At 40.0% G+C, this 18,698-nt stretch overlaps 2 protein-coding genes across 2 annotated transcripts in view; one reads left to right on the top strand and one right to left on the bottom strand.

The window, feature by feature from the left end:
• Positions 1-1,064: 1,064 nt before the first annotated feature.
• Positions 1,065-7,526, bottom strand: rnaset2 (ribonuclease T2). The gene is made up of 10 exons (XM_053439357.1): positions 7,370-7,526; positions 6,400-6,477; positions 6,215-6,269; positions 5,298-5,347; positions 4,301-4,358; positions 3,876-3,940; positions 3,093-3,206; positions 2,921-2,966; positions 2,682-2,753; positions 1,065-2,594 (listed from the first exon to the last, which is right to left on the bottom strand). Exons 2-10 carry the CDS (start codon positions 6,468-6,470, stop codon positions 2,424-2,426), a joined length of 702 nt encoding a protein of 233 aa, XP_053295332.1. The 5' UTR covers positions 6,471-6,477; positions 7,370-7,526; the 3' UTR covers positions 1,065-2,423.
• Positions 7,527-9,492: 1,966 nt separating this feature from the next.
• The window catches only part of myom2b (myomesin 2b), a 28,730-nt gene continuing 19,524 nt past the window's right edge, over positions 9,493-18,698 (top strand). The window contains exons 1-8 of the mRNA XM_053439237.1: positions 9,493-9,618; positions 11,824-11,922; positions 14,371-14,428; positions 14,508-14,662; positions 14,881-14,967; positions 17,975-18,063; positions 18,253-18,303; positions 18,468-18,632. Of these exons, the coding sequence (XP_053295212.1) occupies positions 11,840-11,922; positions 14,371-14,428; positions 14,508-14,662; positions 14,881-14,967; positions 17,975-18,063; positions 18,253-18,303; positions 18,468-18,632 (688 nt within the window). The 5' untranslated portion in view covers positions 9,493-9,618; positions 11,824-11,839. The remainder of the gene's footprint in view (positions 9,619-11,823; positions 11,923-14,370; positions 14,429-14,507; positions 14,663-14,880; positions 14,968-17,974; positions 18,064-18,252; positions 18,304-18,467; positions 18,633-18,698) is intronic.

Here is an 18,698-nt window from a genome sequence, read left to right as displayed (position 1 = left end):
CACACACACACACACACACACACACACACACACACACACACACACACACACACACACACACACACACACACACACACACACACACACACACACACACACACACACACACACACACACACACACACACACACACACACACGATGGTTAAGAAGGTGACAGATGATAAAATAAAGTTAGACGCAGGCAATCATAGCAGACACTGTGGCTCAGCTCCAGTGACATTACATAAGAGTTCAATAGACTATTGAGGCCAGCAATCAATGCCACACATCGATAGTGGTGGCAGAAGCTGGGCACAGCAGCCACAGAGAGCACAGCGTGATCTGGCTGATCACTGGGTGTGTGTAGGTACTTGGATCTGTCACATCAGCAGCTTTGCAGAGCTGCAGTGTTACATAATCATAGAGCCAAAGAGAGAGTGAGGGAGGAGGGAGTGAAGGTAGAGCCCAAGTGAAGCAGAGGCGATGGGGGTTTATTGGATTAAATTGGGGTAAATCAGGACTGCAGGGGTCAAGCATCCGCAGATGACCTGTAGCTTGACATATTATTTTCCTTTTTTTTTGCTAAATTATGGTTTCAAATTGCTCAGCTGCTTTAACCGTGATCCTCAAACTTGGAACTAAAACCAGAGCTCATACTGGGGCTTTCCTGTGTTTGACAAGATTTGGAGAACATTAAGAATATAGCTGGCACATAGTTTCGGGGCATTTTCGCACTGTTGAAAACATAATCAGATGTGTTCAGTCAATCTGCCGGAGCTGGGTTGTGGGAGGAGATTCAGGATTACGGGCTGGTGTCTTTGTCCCGGTGGGATTAAGGCTCTGTAAGGGGATCACAACATTAATATTCATACACACAGAGTAGATCTGAACAGAAAGACAGACTAAAATAATACTGTAACTATACTTTACTTGACAACAGTCATGGGGCAGATGGTCACTCTATATTTAATTCAACGAGCTCTATTTATAGGTGGAATTCATGTTCAATTAAATAAATGCAAATAGATCCACTTTATCAATATTGCATATTACATAATCACTCAATGATGAATACAGGGCAGCTTGTATTGATCCCAAATTTTATTGATGTTAAAAATTTACAAATGTTCATTTGATACATTTCAGAAATTTGTCCACTACAGCTATAATCATATTTCAACCTGCAATTAAGCAATTCATCTTAGCACCAAAAAAATGACAAATACAAACAGAACCAACAGAGAAAAGTCAAAGTAGAAATCTGTGTTCATCAAAACATTGTTTTTAAAAACAGTTGCTACGTCCTTGAGGAAACAGGTTTGATTTCTGGGTGTGAAAAATGGTGCATAATCAATTTGTGCAAAAATATTTTGTAATGCGTCGTACTTGGGGTGTGTCCTAAAGAATTAAAGGCATTTATTCTAAACCTACATATATTATTAGTACTTTCTATTGTTTTCAATCATGTTACGGTGTTTATCAGCCCTCCGGCAGCACAGGCCTAACAAGGCCTAAAGAACAACTTCGATAATAGCTGATGTACTTGACAAACATTAGAGGCCAGCTACCTCTAGTAGTTAAGCAGCAGTGTGGGTCTTAAAATGACCCTGTCCCCAAAAGCCATGAAAATTATGCAAAAATACATCCCAGTAATAATTGTGTAGTAAGGTGCTGATAGATAACACCAGCTATTTCTATGTATTGGTTGAATTTAATCATGATAATGCTGAAAAAGCTTTTATATAATAGTTACAATCCAATCAACCCTAGAATAAGGTGAATAAAATGGTAATTGATAGGTGGCACATAAGCAAACAAAGATATGCACTGTGGTTTGTCTACACACTCATTACACAGACAAAGATTCATCTGAACATACGAAAAACACCAAGACTTCACTCATTTGCCAACTCCACAAGAGACAGAGCCCTAACCCTGCCAGTCTGATCACCTGCCTCGAACTAGACTTAACACGGTCTCCTGCTGTGTCCTGGAACAACACCTTGTACGTTTTAGGACTCATCTACTACTAAGGGTCAGGTAGGGACATAATTCCATTAAGGCACTATGTCGTAGTGGAGTGTGTGTCTGTGTGTCCCGGTTTGAGATGGATTAAAATAAGAGTAATGCATGAAATGTGATAAAAGGTGCAACGATGCAATGAATGTGATTTTTGTTTTCAAGTACTTGTCCCAGCCAGCATTTCTGTGAAGGTAAAAACATTTTCAGTTCACACTGATTGTCTAAGGCTACTTAAGACATACAATTTCATTAAAGCCTTGATGTTCATAGTAAAATCTGAGAAAAATATAATTATGATTAGGGTGTGTGTGCATCCCAGTTTTACAGTAGAACTGACTGGTAAACGAAATAATGCATTTGTTTCAATGTGTGAATGAGTGTAGTGAGTTGCTGCGTTTCAGTTTGCACATTGTCTGTGTCTTATAAATGAGTTGGGTAGGAAACTGGCATATCAGGGTCACACACGCTGTACCCTGATGCCTTGTCAACAGCCAGATGTTTGTCGTGGTGTCCGTGTTTATCACAGTTCACGAGGGTGAAGTCCGGGTTGAAACAGATCTCAATCTGCCCCAAAATCTGGGCATCGGCATTCTGTCAAAAACAAAAACACAACATTTAGCCATCCATCAGACTGTCAGAGAACAATTCAACCGTGAAAATGATATTAGGTGCTTATACCTTTGGGTGGATGCACTGGATCTTAGGTTTAACGCCGTAGAAGGTCTCTATGGCTCCTTCAATTTGTGAAAACTACAAATAGACACATTGGTAAAAGGGAGAGGAGTGAAAGTGAGAAACCTTAGCTTCCATATTATTATTAGGAGGCCCAATAATTCCACAAATTAATCCTTATGTAACACTTATATTTGAGATTTTATCAGACTTTTATTTGATGTTAAAAATATGAATACACCTACCTTGTAGTATTTGTCAGAAGGAGTGATGTTAAACTTCGTCAGGATGCTACAATAACAAAAATACAGGTTTGAGGTGTTGGTAAAAATGTGCAGGGTTGAAGACATTACTGAGAACTAGAACCTGAGACAGTGGTTAGTGGTTTGTGTATGTGCACATGAAGATGATCTGTACCCATCCAAATCCAATTTGTGGTATAGCTCCAGAGCCTTGCCGAAGTACTTATGTTGGCTGCTCAAAGCCTCCTCTTTTGCTGCACATGTACCGTGTTTGGCCCACTCATACTTCCTGTTAAAACAGAAAGACCAACAAGTGGCAATACCTTTAACTGACATGCTAAACACATTTCAGACAGGAACACCAGGCAACAATATACCAGCCGACACATATTACATTACATTACATTACATGTCATTTAGCTGACGCTTTTGTCCAAAGCGACTTACATTTTTAGTACACTCAACATTTCTGAGGGGCCATTTTAGGGGTTCAGTATCTTGCCAAGGACACTTAGGGGGACTTATGAGTGGGATTTGAACCAGCAACCCGCTCTATCCCCTAGGCCACGCTCTCCCCAAACAAAGATTGTCACCGACTCCAAAGATGTCATTGTCAAACCCAAACTTATGACAAAGAAATGTTTTGTTTAACCATAACGTCATGAACAAATAAACAATATATATAGTTCATATGATACAGAAGAGCATAGTGCATTCATTTCTACCCACACTACAAGACAGAGAATAACTATACAATTATTATCCTATGTCATAGTATCTGAATCTACACGAGGAGGTTCTGAGTAAACAAACAACCACACAAGCAATGCAGCAGCAGTGATGTAAGATAGCACTGATGTGGTGGAAGTACACTACCATAGTATATTAAATTAGAACACACCCAACTAAAAGTGAAATGAATGAGACAGTAACATAGAAGGATTAACTGAAACATTACCAGAAGGCAGTAGATAAGGGTTCAAGTAAGTCAGGCCAACTTTTCCTCATGTCAGGAAGCAGGTCCTGAAAACAGAAACAGAACAACGGATTAGATTTATCCATTAGTACTTAATTGAATTGACTTGACAAAATTATTCAAAAATGTATGCATTTTCTCTTCTAGATCCAGTTCGTTCCAGTTTTTGCTTCTGTCTACTTTAGATTGACAGAACTTTTACTTTTGTTATGCTGAGGAATTTAGCTTTATGCTTCTTCTTTCTTTGTGTAATAGCTCCATCTTGATGTAAAAAGCTTTGCTTAGGTTCCTTCTCCAAATCAAAGCAATTACAAATCTACAGTTTGAACACATTACAGGAAGAGGATAAAATACATTTTTAATTTGATGATTAATAACAAATACACACTGCGTGACTAATGTTATACCTCTATTTGAGAAGAGTTGAAATGCCATGATGAGTTGCAACCTTGCCCATTATCTGGCCTGTAAAACAGATTCAGAGTATATCAGTGTAAACAATGAAAGCAGCAATAATAAAAGACAGTCCTGCTGTGTATACGATTTCAGTAACATTCACTCGATGCACTAAAAAGTAAATCTGCGAACAGCATTCATACCTGTAGCAGTCTTTCAAAGGTCCGATGCATTTTATTCTTATACTATATACTTTACAAATTTTCAAACAGATAAATTAGTCTTAACCACTTCTCCAAGGTGATACCACCTAGCAGGTAGTTGCACAATTAACATGTTGTCATAGACCATTATGTTCCTGATGACTTACCCTATAACCCCAATTTACCTAACCCTGACTCAAAGACATGTTTAACTTGTGCTTTTTTTCACCTCCTGGCTGGATTATTGCCATTTTCTTTATATGGGGTTGACGAATTACAACCTGTCTCAATTGATAATGGTCCAAAATGCAGCTGCCAGAATTTTAATGGGTAGAAACAAAATCAACATATCATTCCTGTTCTGGTTCACTTTCATTGGTTACATTGGTAAAATTCTGTATTCTGTAAAATTCTGTATTTTACAGGTAACAAATGAACATATACCTTTTTGTTTAAGTGGTCTAACCCTGACATGTTTCTGGTCTCCTGATTCCATAGTCGGCTCCCAGTATAGCTTTCAGTCCCACTCTCAGACTTTAAAGCCAAAGGTGACTGCTCGTTCTCTTTCTCTGCCCCATACTGATACTTTCATATTTTATTTTAAACATAGAGGGAACATGACTTGAGGTAGTTCTCTAACCACTAAGTAAAATTAAACACTGACCCAAAAATCAACTTATTACAAATTGGGGACACTAATCGAGTTGGACAAACTGTCCCGAAATTACCTGGTCTGTAATCTGAAGTTTGCCCAAAGACTAGCCTATGAAACACAACACAACACAACACAAACACAAACACACACCAGAGTCCATGCAGTGTCCAGTAGCTGAAGTTGGCATGACAATGTTCCATCTGAAATTGACCAAAATGAAAACTCTTAGTCAATCTGAATTCATAATCCTGACACTTAACTGGTGACTATTTCTTATATTGATTCCTTTCATTATTCTTATATATAAAAAAAGTGGTTATTTGGTCTATAAAATATCATGATGTATAATGAAAATGGACAATAAAGCAAGCTCATGACATCTTAAGGCCTGCCAAAAAAAACTAAGGGAAACAGAAATAGCAACATTCTGACATTTTAGAAGTTGAAATTTAAAGTTTTGTGTTGGTACTTAAAACATTCACTTCATGACTGATCAAAATGAACAATCAATTTGAAGTTCCAGTATGTCTTGCATCTTGCATCTATATTGACAACCACCTGAAAAAAACATTAACCACCGAATCATGTCCTAGAAAGGGGAAGTGCAGTGGTTTTACAGTTAAGGATCTACATATAAACCTTTTTAATAGAGTCGTTATACAGAGAATAGACCACATTACCTAGAATTTCTTCCCTAAAATGCCTCGATAGACACTTTGTTGTTAAATGTCGTAATGAAATAATGAGCAAAAACAGACCTGAAGCAAATAGGCACCGAACCCTTTTTTTTTTTTCACAAACATGCATGTGATAGAAAGTAACATGGTACCCACAGATTTGAACCGTAGACTGTTAATTAAGATGAACAAACAAACAACTCCCAAAAATAAAAGCACAAAATAAGGGATATGGATTTATTTGCCATGAAAGTAAAAACTGCATACTCTGCAATGTTACCTAAACCCGCAAGACTGCTGACACACAACTAGTCTTGTGACTCTGACATCACGTGATATTTAGGACTTAAAAGTTGAAGAGTTATACGATAATTAAAGGTAATGACTTGCATGACAGAAGCTGGAGGGCCAGTGGTGGGTGAGGATCAGCTTGGTCCACATGTGTCTGAAATACACACACATGTATGTCTCAATCCAGCTTTATTGTTACTTATATTGCATGATAATGACCACATTTAATGCAGCTCTATGTCAATTTTGTAAAATAGCAGGTCACGTCATTTTGCTGTACTTACGGGGGTGAAATCACATAGGCAGAAGACAGTGCTGCTGCCAGGCAGAGCAGAAGAGGTGGGCAGAGCTTCATGGCTCACCTACAACACATACAATAAACAACATAAGACATGTCAGCTGCTTTTGAACAGAACTCAGAAGTGAACATGAGATCAACCCAGAGTTTCAACAAACATCCCCTTTAAACCACAGCGTAGCATCAGGAAACCCCAGGTTCCTCTAGGAACATGTGTGCGTCACCATGTTCGCAGATTTTCCTTAGTGGTGAGTTTTGATGAAACCACGTGCTGCAGTTTACTCAATGTTTGACTGGAACACTAAAAGCAAAAATTTGCATGAGCCGCACGCGATGCATGGCGCAAGGAGAAAAAACAGGTAGTGGCTTATATGAGAGGAAGTGAGGGGGGGGAACAAAAACAAGTCAGCATGTCTCCCTCACAATTACAGTCAATCACTAAAGTGCAGGGGAACCTCAGGTCTGTGAGGGTTTTAAAATAACCACCACTCATGGAGAAGACTGCACTGACCAAAACAGCAATGCTGCAGTTTAATGAACTAGAAATGGAAGTTGTAATTAACTTAGTGTGTCGGTCCCAGTCTCGTGACAATGTGCAGTCTGTGGCAACACAACAACAAGTCCAGGGACACACAGATACATACACATGTACCTCTGAGACACATGTCCCTGCAGCACCGTTGACAGTTGAGCTACATTAGGGACACAGGTTTCACGTAAACACGCTGTGAAGCCACTGTCTGACACATAGAGACTAAAGTGAAGGTGACAGACAGGAGGAAACAACGACCCTCTCTGAAGTCAGTTGGCAGGCACCAGCAGTCAACGTTAGCTTAATATGAAGCTAAAGTAATATCAGAGGTTGAACGTTAAACATTAGCCGACCGATCTAAAGCCGACTTCTCCTGTTAGTCAAGCTTCATTCAGAACAAATGTAGAATTTATACTGGCCTCACCTTACGCTGTTTAAGCTGCTACAAAGGTTGGTAGTGGTTGTCCGGAAGCCTCGCAGTGTTTAACTTAGCCCAGTTAGCTCTGTTAGCCCAGTTAGCCCAGTTAGCTCATTACTCGGGACTAGACAGACTGAATGTTTTTGTCGCGCACCCGCTCCCTACCTACCACTCTACTCAGCCAATCAGGAGCGCTGTACGCGTCACGTGGTGGACATGGTTGGTACGTTTGGTTTGTTGTCAGGATCACACCGGCTGATCAAAACTGCGTTCTGATAAATAATAATACCAATCACAATACTAACACAGATAAAAGCAAAAATAATAATCGGCTTTATTTATAAAGCACTTTCCATGACACAGTTTCAGTGTGCCTCACACTAATCAAGACGAACAATCAATAGAAAAGGACAAAAATCGAATAAAAACCCTAGATAATATCTAAAATGTCTTTCTGCTAAAATTACTTTTATCAGTGCCTTTAAAGGTACAAACAAATTGTAAAATCAAGAACAGCTTTCTAGAGGGAGTAGCTTATTATCAGAGTTGCTTCTACCAGTATGAAGAAAATGATTGAAATAAACTCATTATTCCTAGTCCTATCCCTCTCGTTGTTTTTGTTGTTGTTTGCTTCTGTTTCTGCTCTGTCGACTTGCTGAAGATCGTTAGCCTGCAGTTCAAGCCCACCATCATCTTACTGCCTGCCAGCAACATAATCTACTAAAATTGTCACTGGGCTTTGGTTACAGTGATAGGTGTTTTAGTATATGACCAACAGAGGGCTCTTTGTAACCACAGACAGGCATCAGTACTGCAACCACCCATTCCCCCCCCCCCCCCCCCCCCACACACACACACCCACACCCACACGCAAACACTCACACACACACACACACACATGCACACACGCACCGCCACATTTTAGTCTTTCATAGGTAAAAATCCCTCTCACATGATGTAAAACCTTGTATATGTGATTTTAAATTGTTCATGCATACATGTATACATATAAATATATTTTTATTTGATGTTGCTCATAGTTTGCTTATACACTTTGGTAAGTTATTGCAAATTCAAAAATCCAGGCTTTTTGACCCTAACCATAGAAAAATACTGCGTCTGTTGGATTTGACTAGATTCATTTTATTCTCTAAAAGGTGCTGCTCATCTGAACAATACCAAAAAAAGGACCATTAACTATTAAAACAATGCTTTTGCAAAAAAAAGTGTCCTTCTTTTTTGCCAAGCCACCCTCCATATATATATATGTTCTTCAATCCAGACTTAATGGACTGGATGTATGATGGTGAGAGGTTTTTTTTCTATGTGGCCTTCTTGTCTTCTGCCTTTTTCACTAATACTTTTCAGTCTGTGCCACTGACGCACCACACAGCGTTCCTCAGTCTCTCACCCTGACACTCTCTCTCTTTCCCTCCCCTAAATGTGACTCCATGTTTTCCCATCATATGATTTCCCATCAGATGTGAAATGCGTTTCACAGCTCCTCCACTGTGTCAGGAATAGTCGGGCTGTAACTGTAGCTAGTTTTATAAATAGACTCCGACCAAAGATCAGCATGCGACACAGTGTCTCAAGAAGCTTCTGAATGCAAGTGGAGAAAGATCTTGGCGAGGGTTTTCAGTTCTGTCCAAAGTGCAGCTAGATTCAAATGTATAAGTGAAACAGCTGTATACTGCAGCTGTGTGGGCCTGCTTGTGTTGTGTTATGCAGAGAAGAGTTAATAACAGAACCACCTCTTTGCATGAGGCAATAACAGCACCACCTCACACCTCCTCCAAAACCGCACAGTAGAATCTGAACTACTCAGTTACATTTGATCTGGGAGAAAATAATGTAACCAGCACTGTTAAACATGTACTTGAGAATGCACACTGTATTGTTTTCTTTTCCATGAAGCTAAAAATGCTGCTTGTATACATGGTGCCCCCCCCCCCCCCCATGGTTGCATTCTTTGCATTGATCAGCCATTTTTTTTAAGCATCAGTAACTTAGATTCCAGTAAACATCGTAATGATTAAAGTCTGTTTTAAACGTTCATATGCTCTAGCAGCCCTGCTTCTTGAGGGTTACTGGTTATATATAGGCAGCTCTGTCTCCTTTTAAGGCCTCAGTGAGCGGCAGGTGGGGGTCAGTTGGAGACGGGTGGTGGTTGTGTTGGCCTGGTACTTGGTTTAGGCTGACTCCCTGTGGATTCAGGCTGTCATCCGAAGTCAGTGCAAAGGAAATCTCAAGGGGTAAGAAAAAAGATTTATTTTTACTCTGTTTTGTGTTTCTATCGCTTCAATATCCTCTGCTTTTTCAGCTACTTTTGTTTCAAGCCCAAGGGTAGCAGGTGGAGTGGGGGGGTGCAGGTACAGAGAGCAGATTAGGGCACGACTACAGGATGTTGTGTGGCCCCTAACCAGAGCTGATACTAGTTCAAGTGATCAAAGATATGAATTGTGAGTTAAGAAGGATGTGTTTTGAGGACAATGATCTTAATCATCTTGTCTGGGACAAATGAGTTAGACAGCAGGTCTAAGTGTGTTTATCACAGTAACTCTAATTGGTCTGAATGGATACTGACAACACAGTCAGATTTAATCGGGGCACTTGGGACTGCTGCTTCATCGGACAAATTGCTGGTGTTTGGTTCTGGGACTTTAATTTCATTGACCTCATTTAAACTTGACGCTGTGCCTGTTCACTAACTAATGTTTCATCTTAAATGACACATTTCCACATGAAAATGAACAGTATTTATCTGTATAAAACTTCATTGGTTACATTAGAAGTAATTAAGATAGCAACTGTAAATAATTATCCTGCAGATATCCATTGATTTGCACAGTTATGGTTGAGAATTGAGAGAGAAGCTCAGGTGTCATTTGGCAGATATTTACAGTAGTGGAGCGCCTGACCGAGGCAGAGGACTGCTACTGAGGAGCTGGTGAAGGAAAGTTGGGCATAAAATATCACTGGTTCACAGTGACCACTTGTCTGGTGGCATTTCAGTTTCATGTATATTATCTTTGGAAGGACGTCTTCCTGTGTGTTGTGTGTTATGTGTTGTTTGGATCTTTCAGTGTGAAGCATTTTGCTTCCAAAGAGTATTCATATGGCATCTATTATATTATTATAAGAGGATGGACATGAAAATATAAAAGCATAAACTCTTCCACTACTAAACCTCCTGATTCATTGACGTTAGGGTTACAGGTTAAAGGTCAGGGATTAGGGCATGATGGTGTCATCCACTATCTATACCTGTTCTGCTGCTTGATTGATTGCTTTGGGGCATTAGATGTGAGTTAAACATGGCCTGAGCAGTGGGCACAGCAACCCCGAAGCCTGGGTGAGTGTTTCAGAGACGTGAAGGTGGGAATGTCTTCAACATGTCGCAGTAGCTCTCAGGGTGAGGTTTGGGCTTCATGTTTCATGTGACCTTATTTCTAGTCTCTGAAGATGTGGGTGATGTAAGGCCATTCTGTTCCACTGTGTGTGCATGATGTAAGGCAAACGTATGCTCTCGCTTAGGTGTCTGTAAGTTTATTGCAGACACCAAGTAATGAGAAACGGCTCAAATGGTTTAGGAAGTAAAGCTGTGATCACCTGGAAGTGAAAGGAGTTTAAATTAACTTCAGCTTTCACTAAATAAAGACTTTACCATTTAACAATTGTTATCCAAGGCTTCAGTGGTGATACAAGAAAGATGGCCTTGGTGGTTTAGAATGCTACAGTGGATACTGTGGTATGTTACGTTTCAAACTTTGGAGCTTATATGATACAAATGAACACATTTTTATCTAAGAATGTAAACATGAAGGTTGCAATATCTGAAATGGTGAGTGAGACTCACAGTCCAATATTTACAGTCCAGCACAGTTTGATGAACAAGCTGTATGTGCTGGGGCTGAACTTAGAGCCGTCGAGGTGAAGGACGATCTCTGGTGCAGCTGTACTCTCAGTCCTTGTTGATACACGTCACTGGTCCAACAATAGTGTACATCCGTGCCTTGTGTTTATGTGCAACATGCGTATGTTTACGTGTGTCTGTGATGGTGGTGTCTTTAAATCAATGCAGTGTCACCTTGTCATTGCTGAGGCTTCCAGTTAGACTCATGTGTGTGTGTGTGTGTGTGTGTGTGTGTGTGTGTGGAAGCTTCTCTTGTCTAAATTCCAGGAGGGCCTTTCTTTTAGCAGGGGACGAGGCAGCTCTTTATTGCTGTTGCAAACACGTCGACACAGACAAAGATGCCATTTTACTGCCAGTTGCCCCTGATGCTCCTCGACATAATTAACCATCCTCTTCCTTCTTTAAGTTTGACTATGTGATCTTCATGTTCGACAGCCTTTGTGTTGTGTATGTCAGTGTCACTGTTGCCTGCAGACAAGACTATACTGTACTTTGTTACCATATCCGTATTTGTGTGTATTTGTGTGTTTTGCTGCTCCAACAGGTCGTAGAGCGCAATCATGTCAGCGTGGAGCAAACGTGGGAGTTACAACCATGAGTATCACCACAAAGAGAGCAACTATGTGGTTAAAGAATACAGCAGGTACAGGATAGATGCTGATTCTACTGCAGTTTTAACTAAAGCATCAAGCTAATGTAGCACTCTCATAGTTCTAATATTTACTAATTGTAGAATTGTAACAGTAGCAACATCTTTCCTTGTTAAACTGTGGCAAAAACAACCTTGCTTAAAAAACCCAGCCAAGGTTGAGAAGCTACAGCTAACCCAATTCGATCCAAGCTAACCCTGAGATTCCCAAGCTAAACATGGATATATTTTTTAACCAGGGATATCCCAAGTTCATCTTGGAACTTCATATCCTGGCTAATCAGATTTTAAAGTTAAAGTTTTAATTAAAGCAGCAAAAGTCTCAAACTGATGTTATTGATGATTCAAGTTGATCTGCATTGGATTAACTTCATCAATTTTTAACACAGGTCTTTCTGGAAACCTGGTAAAAACCTAGTAAATGTTGTTTCTGAAATTTCATTAGGATTATAACAATATGGCAGACATTAATTATACAACACCGTAGGGGGAAACAAAAATCTCTTTCTAACACTATGTGGAGTTTTTATGTTTGTTTTTTTGTGTGACATTTAAGAGGAATACCAACCGGTATTCTGGCTGCTTTGATTCATGTCCATACTTACCACTTGAAACATCTTACTCTTGCTTTTTCTTTTCTTTTTGCGAATAATCCGCTAACCCCAACACAAGTCTGACCTTTGTTAAATAACAACATGTGATTGAATCTTTTTTCCACATGGCACCACTTCTGCTCGTATAGAGCGTATTTCCTAACCAAATTCTTATCTTTCCATTTCAACCTCAAGTGTATTTGTGCAATATTCCTTGAACAATGACTGATGTGCCAATGACACGATTTCTTTCTATTTAGCTGGAAATACACTCTTTCCTGGGTGAAGTAATTGGAAGTCTGTTCTTTTCACATAGGTGTACCCACTGTTCTCTGTATAGCAGGTCACTGGCATTTGTTTCTCCAATTAGGATGAACCCTCACAAATCCCACAGGCCCTGTAAAGAGCTGTCACACCCCAACCAAGCATCCACTTGCAAAAAAAGAACTCTGACAATTACTTTAAGTCAAGGATGTTCATCACCATGCAGCATTGTCCTTCCAGCCCTGGTCTCATCACAGTGTCAGATCATCACAAAAGCCACCTTAAGTACCTCTGCCATATTTCTTCTGTCTGTCTGGAGTGCAGGACACTTCATTCGATTTTCAGTTGGCTGTCGGGAAATTACTTCTAGCCTTTAATGTCTTATTGACAACAGTGATGAGAGAGACAGATTAAGAGCTGCTGGGCATTGTGATAATCTTTGAACCTATAACAGAAATGGCTCTCCCAATGGAAGATATACAATTTTGCCCTGGTGGATTTCACAAAGGCAATCGAAATAACATCTATTGTGCTCAAGGGTTTCTGATGTCAACCACATGAGCCCACATATAAAATTTAAGTCTCTTATCTCATCGATTGGGTCGGATCGTGCATTAACATCCTGCTCTTTAGTCTCAGTCAGGGAGCCTTAACTCTCCTGCCATAGATAGTATCCAACACAGCTTCTGGTCTTGTTGAAATCATGGCAGATGGTGAAAGCATGTGTGGCCGATTAAAAAAAGAAAATGTTCATCTTAATTTAGTCAGTGGGGCAGCACAGTTGTGCAGTGGTTAGCACTGTGTGTGAATGTGTTTGCACGTTCTCTCGTGCCTCTGACAGTTTGTTCTGGCTGTTCCTCTTTCCTCTCACTGTCCAAAAACATGAAGGAAGGGCATAGGTGTTATGCCATAGGTGTGAACAAGAGCTTCAATATTTGTTTGTCTCTGGATATCAACCCTGTGAACAGACCTGAGGAGCTTCTAGATGTGTCTGTATCTTTGCTCGTAGAACAAGGATTGTAATAGACGTTTTACATTTTTTTAACTCTGTCATGTGTGGTATTAGTTTGCTAAAACTTCTTATTTGTATCAGCAGACACCTGTATAAGAGCTGTCCACATGCACAAGGCATTTTTATTTAAAGGTTCAGTGTGTAGAATTAAGTTACATCTAGTGGTGAAGTTGCATGTTGCAGCTGAATACCCCTCACCCTCCCCTTCCAAACATGACAGAGAACCTGTGAGCAACTCACAGGAAAGTTTCTAGTTTGTCCAGTTTGGACGATTATAAAAAACATGGCGAGCTCCGTAGAGAGGAGCTGCTGCCAAGGTAAACAGAAAGTATTTAAAATTTAAAGGGACAATTCTAGAGTAATAAAAACAACAATCCGAAAATTTAGACCTTCCCTCCTACCTTAGATCCCTTTTACCTAAATTCATGCACACTGACCCTTTAATTGAAACCAGTGTTATTAACTGAATATACACATACTTTAAAGAACTTACCCACTTTACTAAATTCTCAGCTTATTAAAAACTATTTACATTAACCATGTACATTAATAAAATGTCTTCTTTGTCTTAAGCTCTGTTGCAATGGAGGAGAGATATGAGCACAAAAAACAAGCTCGCATCCAGGAAGTGGTAAGAATATACGAACTCATACTATCCACATTTGTGTCAATAACATTGTATAAATTAGCATTCTTGTTTATCTTTCTAGGTGAGGACAAAGATGGACTGCAAATATATTCGTGAGGAGCCCATGATCAGGGGACCACACTTTCTGGTCAGACTCAGGTCCCACACTGTGTTTGAAAACACTTCAGTCCAACTCTTCTGCACTGTGGAGGGATACCCCATGCCTATTGTAAAATGGTAAATCAACAATAAAAACTTTTTGCCTGGTAATTCAATAGCCTGCTAAAATGAAAAAAATATATTCAAGGGAGATTTTTGGGATACATTTTCCCCATACGTAACAGTTGCATAACTTATTACATGAACTAAGTTTGTCAACTGATCTTTTTGTTGTACATCATATTTTTGATCTCAGTAGTAAAATGTCTCATCGCTGTAAATTTCACCTAAAATAGGTATAAAGATGGCGTGACCCTGGACGTGTCCTCTGGAAGGTACCTGGTAGAAACTAAAGGTGGAATCCATTCACTGGAGATCATGAGGTACAATAACTTCAAACACAGACTGTTTTGAAAGAGAGTAATTGATGAAAAAGTTAGTTTTTATTAGAGAATTTGACTGAGTTTATGACGAAGGCTGCCACTTAGCTTCCTCATGTGAATTCCGGGATCTGTTGTTTGGTATTTGAACTTGACTTTGAACCACAGACTGAATTCAAGTTCAGCATTTAGTGTCTGTCACTTGGAAGGCCAAAAACACAGAAGAAAAAACACATCTAGCTGATGTAAACAGTGCTTGCGTATAAGTACTCCAAAACAAGTTTAATCAAATTTTAACACGTTTAATGTTACTTTGGCTTTAAGGATATAATATATTTTGCAAGAATCTTCAGTTCTAGTAGAGCAATTGTATGAAAATCATAGACTGTATATAGAGATGGACTGTGCATCTCCACTTACTGTCCAGACATTAAGCCAAAATATCCTGGATGCTAACTCAGCCATCTTGCTTGTCAGAAGTCATTTGGAGAAGGAGCCTCCACAGCAGTAATCTTCAGATGAAAAATTAGCACTTGAACCAGTGTGACAAACACTACTTCATCTTTGAGAAGAATGCATCTCACATGTCTTTTGACTTTTTAGTTTGATCCATGTCCCATGCACTGCAGGGTTTATGACTCACATTGAGATGTTTTGGCTTCACTTTTGGGCAGTCGTGTCATCCATCTATATAATCTTAATGGAAAATTCTGCAATTGCTTTTTGACTACTGTCATCAATTTACAGATTTCATGAATTATGAAACTTATTCATGATTCTATTCCCACTTGGGCACTGACTATGACATGAACCCTCAGAAAAACTCTCCTGTCAAATCCATCAGCCTCTGACTCTAAATTCTGACTATAGTCATATGTCAGAGTCAGCTGACTGGCTGTGAGGCTGGGCTGTGCGATTGGATGCTGTATATGGGACAAGAACATATCCTCCTCTCCCTCCAGCCTCAGGAAGCTCAGCTGTTCAAGTGCTGACCTCAGTGCCACATGATACTCCAGGATTCTTTCAGTCATCACTCTCTCCGTGGATCCCGTCTCCCCTCGCTACTTCTGTCTGTTACTCCCAGTTCAACCCACAACGGAAACTCACCGCATTCTCTCTTAATGATTTTTGATTAATTCTCCTTAACTCGATGAGCCAGTAGTATTTTAATTATGAGTGTTATTAAAAATGTACAGAGATTTTTAAAATTTTTTAAGTCATTAAATCCAAAATGATTGTGACTACTAAAGGCTTGTGATGTTTTCAAGCTTCTCGAATGGACTGGAAGATATTAAGGGATAAATTCTTTATCAAAAGTTAGGCCACACAGACAGAGAGAGAAATCCCTAACCCCCAGCCTGTCTTGGATCTTTACACCATGACATTCCTGCACAACCACGCACACACGCACACACACACACGCGCACACACACACGCGTGCACACAAACACACACACACACACACACACACACACACACACACAAATGCACGTACCCACGCACACACACTGATGGTGCAGACATATCTGTATATATGAAGTATTTACTGAAGGTTATTATAGATGAAAGTAACAATACTTTTGCTGCTCTCCCTTCGCTCCCTGATGCAACTCCCTGCAATGACTTTCGTTAATAATGTCAAAGTCATCTCGTCCTGACTGCACCAGCCCCGTGCTCACTCTACTGTTTTAATACGAGCTTGTGGAGAAAAGGAGAGGAGCGTCAGGCAGAGAGAGGGATTCAGGGAGAGGTAGAAAGATGAAAAGGCTGTAGGTTGAAGAGAGAATAAAGCAGAAGTGTTTCAGCTCAAGGGTTGAGGTTGTTCAAACGACAGATCTGTGCAATATAAAGATTTCTCTAGCAACCCTTTTGTGTCTGTCAAACTGGTTTGTGCTTGATACAAGGTATTAATGGCAGCCCTGTCATCAATAGGTTTTGATCTATAGTCCAGAGTCAGATTTCAACTATGGATAGCACCTCTACAACAGTAGACACATGACTTAAGTACAATCATGGTATATTGCGCTGTAATGGCACTATTTCTTTCATTATGAGTTATGAAGCAATGGACTATGACAGTATGTTCTTCATGGCTATGACATAATCCCCTTATGCAGAATGAAAAATAAGCTTTAATATTCTATGTGGATTTCTCGTTGTGGCAAATCAATATTCTCTCAAATGACAATGTATTGAAAACGAATGTCTACAACATGATTCTGCGCATATCTAAGTGTCCAAGTCCTTAGAAACTGTTTAATGGTAAATTTAGCTTTGTGTGGGACCCTTGTAAAGCTTTGCGGTGTCACTGGTGCCACGTGGACGCTAAGTTAAGCTTACATTAAGTTTTAACGTCTACATTTACTGGATGACTCTCGAGCACCATATGACTTTAGAGGTAACAGAAGCAGTGATAACTCCATATGGTGCTTGGAAGTTCCACATCACAAATGCTATAAAGTGCTCTGATGCACTACAACCTGAAACCCGTGGCATGTCCGCTGGAGCAGATTATTTCATTTATTTTTTGGGGCTTTTGTGACGAAGTCAGGCAAACTTGACTGATTATGACTAGAGGAAATAAAGTGTGTCTGATGCCAAGTCGTGTACATGCATTAACTTATCTGTGTAGAACAGGTCAGGACCGAACCAGACATATGCTGCTGGTCAAAACAGATCATCCCCAGACTACTGAACCCAGCCATGCTGCAGGTTTCACTGTACATGTGAAGAGAGGCTCTGTTCCCTCAGCTGCTGTCCATCCCTGGCACAATGATGCATTCATGTGGCAAATTATTGCTCCTTTGGTATATTAGTTTCATGCACTTTGTAGAAGAAAATCCAAACTGGCAATACATCCGTAGGTTCCAGGTAGTCATGTTAGAACTAATGCTTATGGATGCTCAGTTCATCTGGTATGTGGGCATTTCCCATGTCCTTCTATTATAGCATAGTTTAATCCGTATAGGTGTATTGAGCTGAAAACCCTAAATTTTGCTGTCTTTTCCAGATGCTGCACTGATGATACAGCCCAGTACACTGCTGTTGCTGGTAACCTCCATGGACAGGCCTCTACTCAGGCCTCCATCATCGTCAAGAGTAAGCCCTTCATCATCAATTCACACTACTTAGCTAAACATAAATTCACGTCTGGACCATTAATTAGGTCAGAGACTATTTCTCTGACCTATAAATAGAATTGGACACTCAGTTTACCACCAGCACCACCTGAATACTAATATCTATTTATACCGTGTAACTTTTGGTGTTTGTGTTTCGATCATGTAGGATTCAAGGAAGATGAAGAGACATGTCCATATGCGTGGTTGCCTTTCACAGGTAAACACATTAATTGACTTCATCTCCATTATGTCAGCAATAACAAGATCTGTGCCACAACTATAGGCCATGAAGTATGTCATTCTTTTCAAAGCAACACACTCTGCACCCGCCCTGTTCCCATCGCTCTGTTGTCCTGTTTCCTCCTGTCCCTTGTCCCGCAGCTTCCATGCTTCCCAAGATCAACTACACTAAAATCAACATTACTTTCACGGAGAAGTTCGGGCCTGTGTTTTCTGCTGAGGGAGGATCTGCCACTCTGTCTGCTGCCATGACCCTGAACCCCAACCTGGCCAACCTGCAGCCTGAGGCCCAGTGGTATAGAGATGGTAATTGTTATAAAGTAATATGTTATGACAGAGTAATTGCACCGTAATTGCCAGTAATATATACCG

This window comes from Pleuronectes platessa, chromosome 1 (genome assembly GCF_947347685.1).
Source record: "Pleuronectes platessa chromosome 1, fPlePla1.1, whole genome shotgun sequence".
Taxonomy (NCBI): Eukaryota; Metazoa; Chordata; class Actinopteri; order Pleuronectiformes; family Pleuronectidae; genus Pleuronectes; species Pleuronectes platessa.
Note: the sequence above shows the minus strand (reverse complement) of the source record. Positions and strands in the feature narration are given on the sequence as shown.

Coding starts and splice junctions, on each gene's coding strand:
- rnaset2 (XM_053439357.1), bottom strand. CDS start 6,470: ATGAAGCTCTGCCCACCTCTTCTGCTCTGCCTGGCAGCAGCACTGTCT. Junction 5,348..6,214: donor GGCCCTCCAGCTTCTGTCAT/GCAAGTCATTAC, acceptor GGTCAATTTCAG/ATGGAACATTGTCATGCCAA. Junction 4,359..5,297: donor TGGACACTGCATGGACTCTG/GTGTGTGTTTGT, acceptor TCTGTTTTACAG/GCCAGATAATGGGCAAGGTT.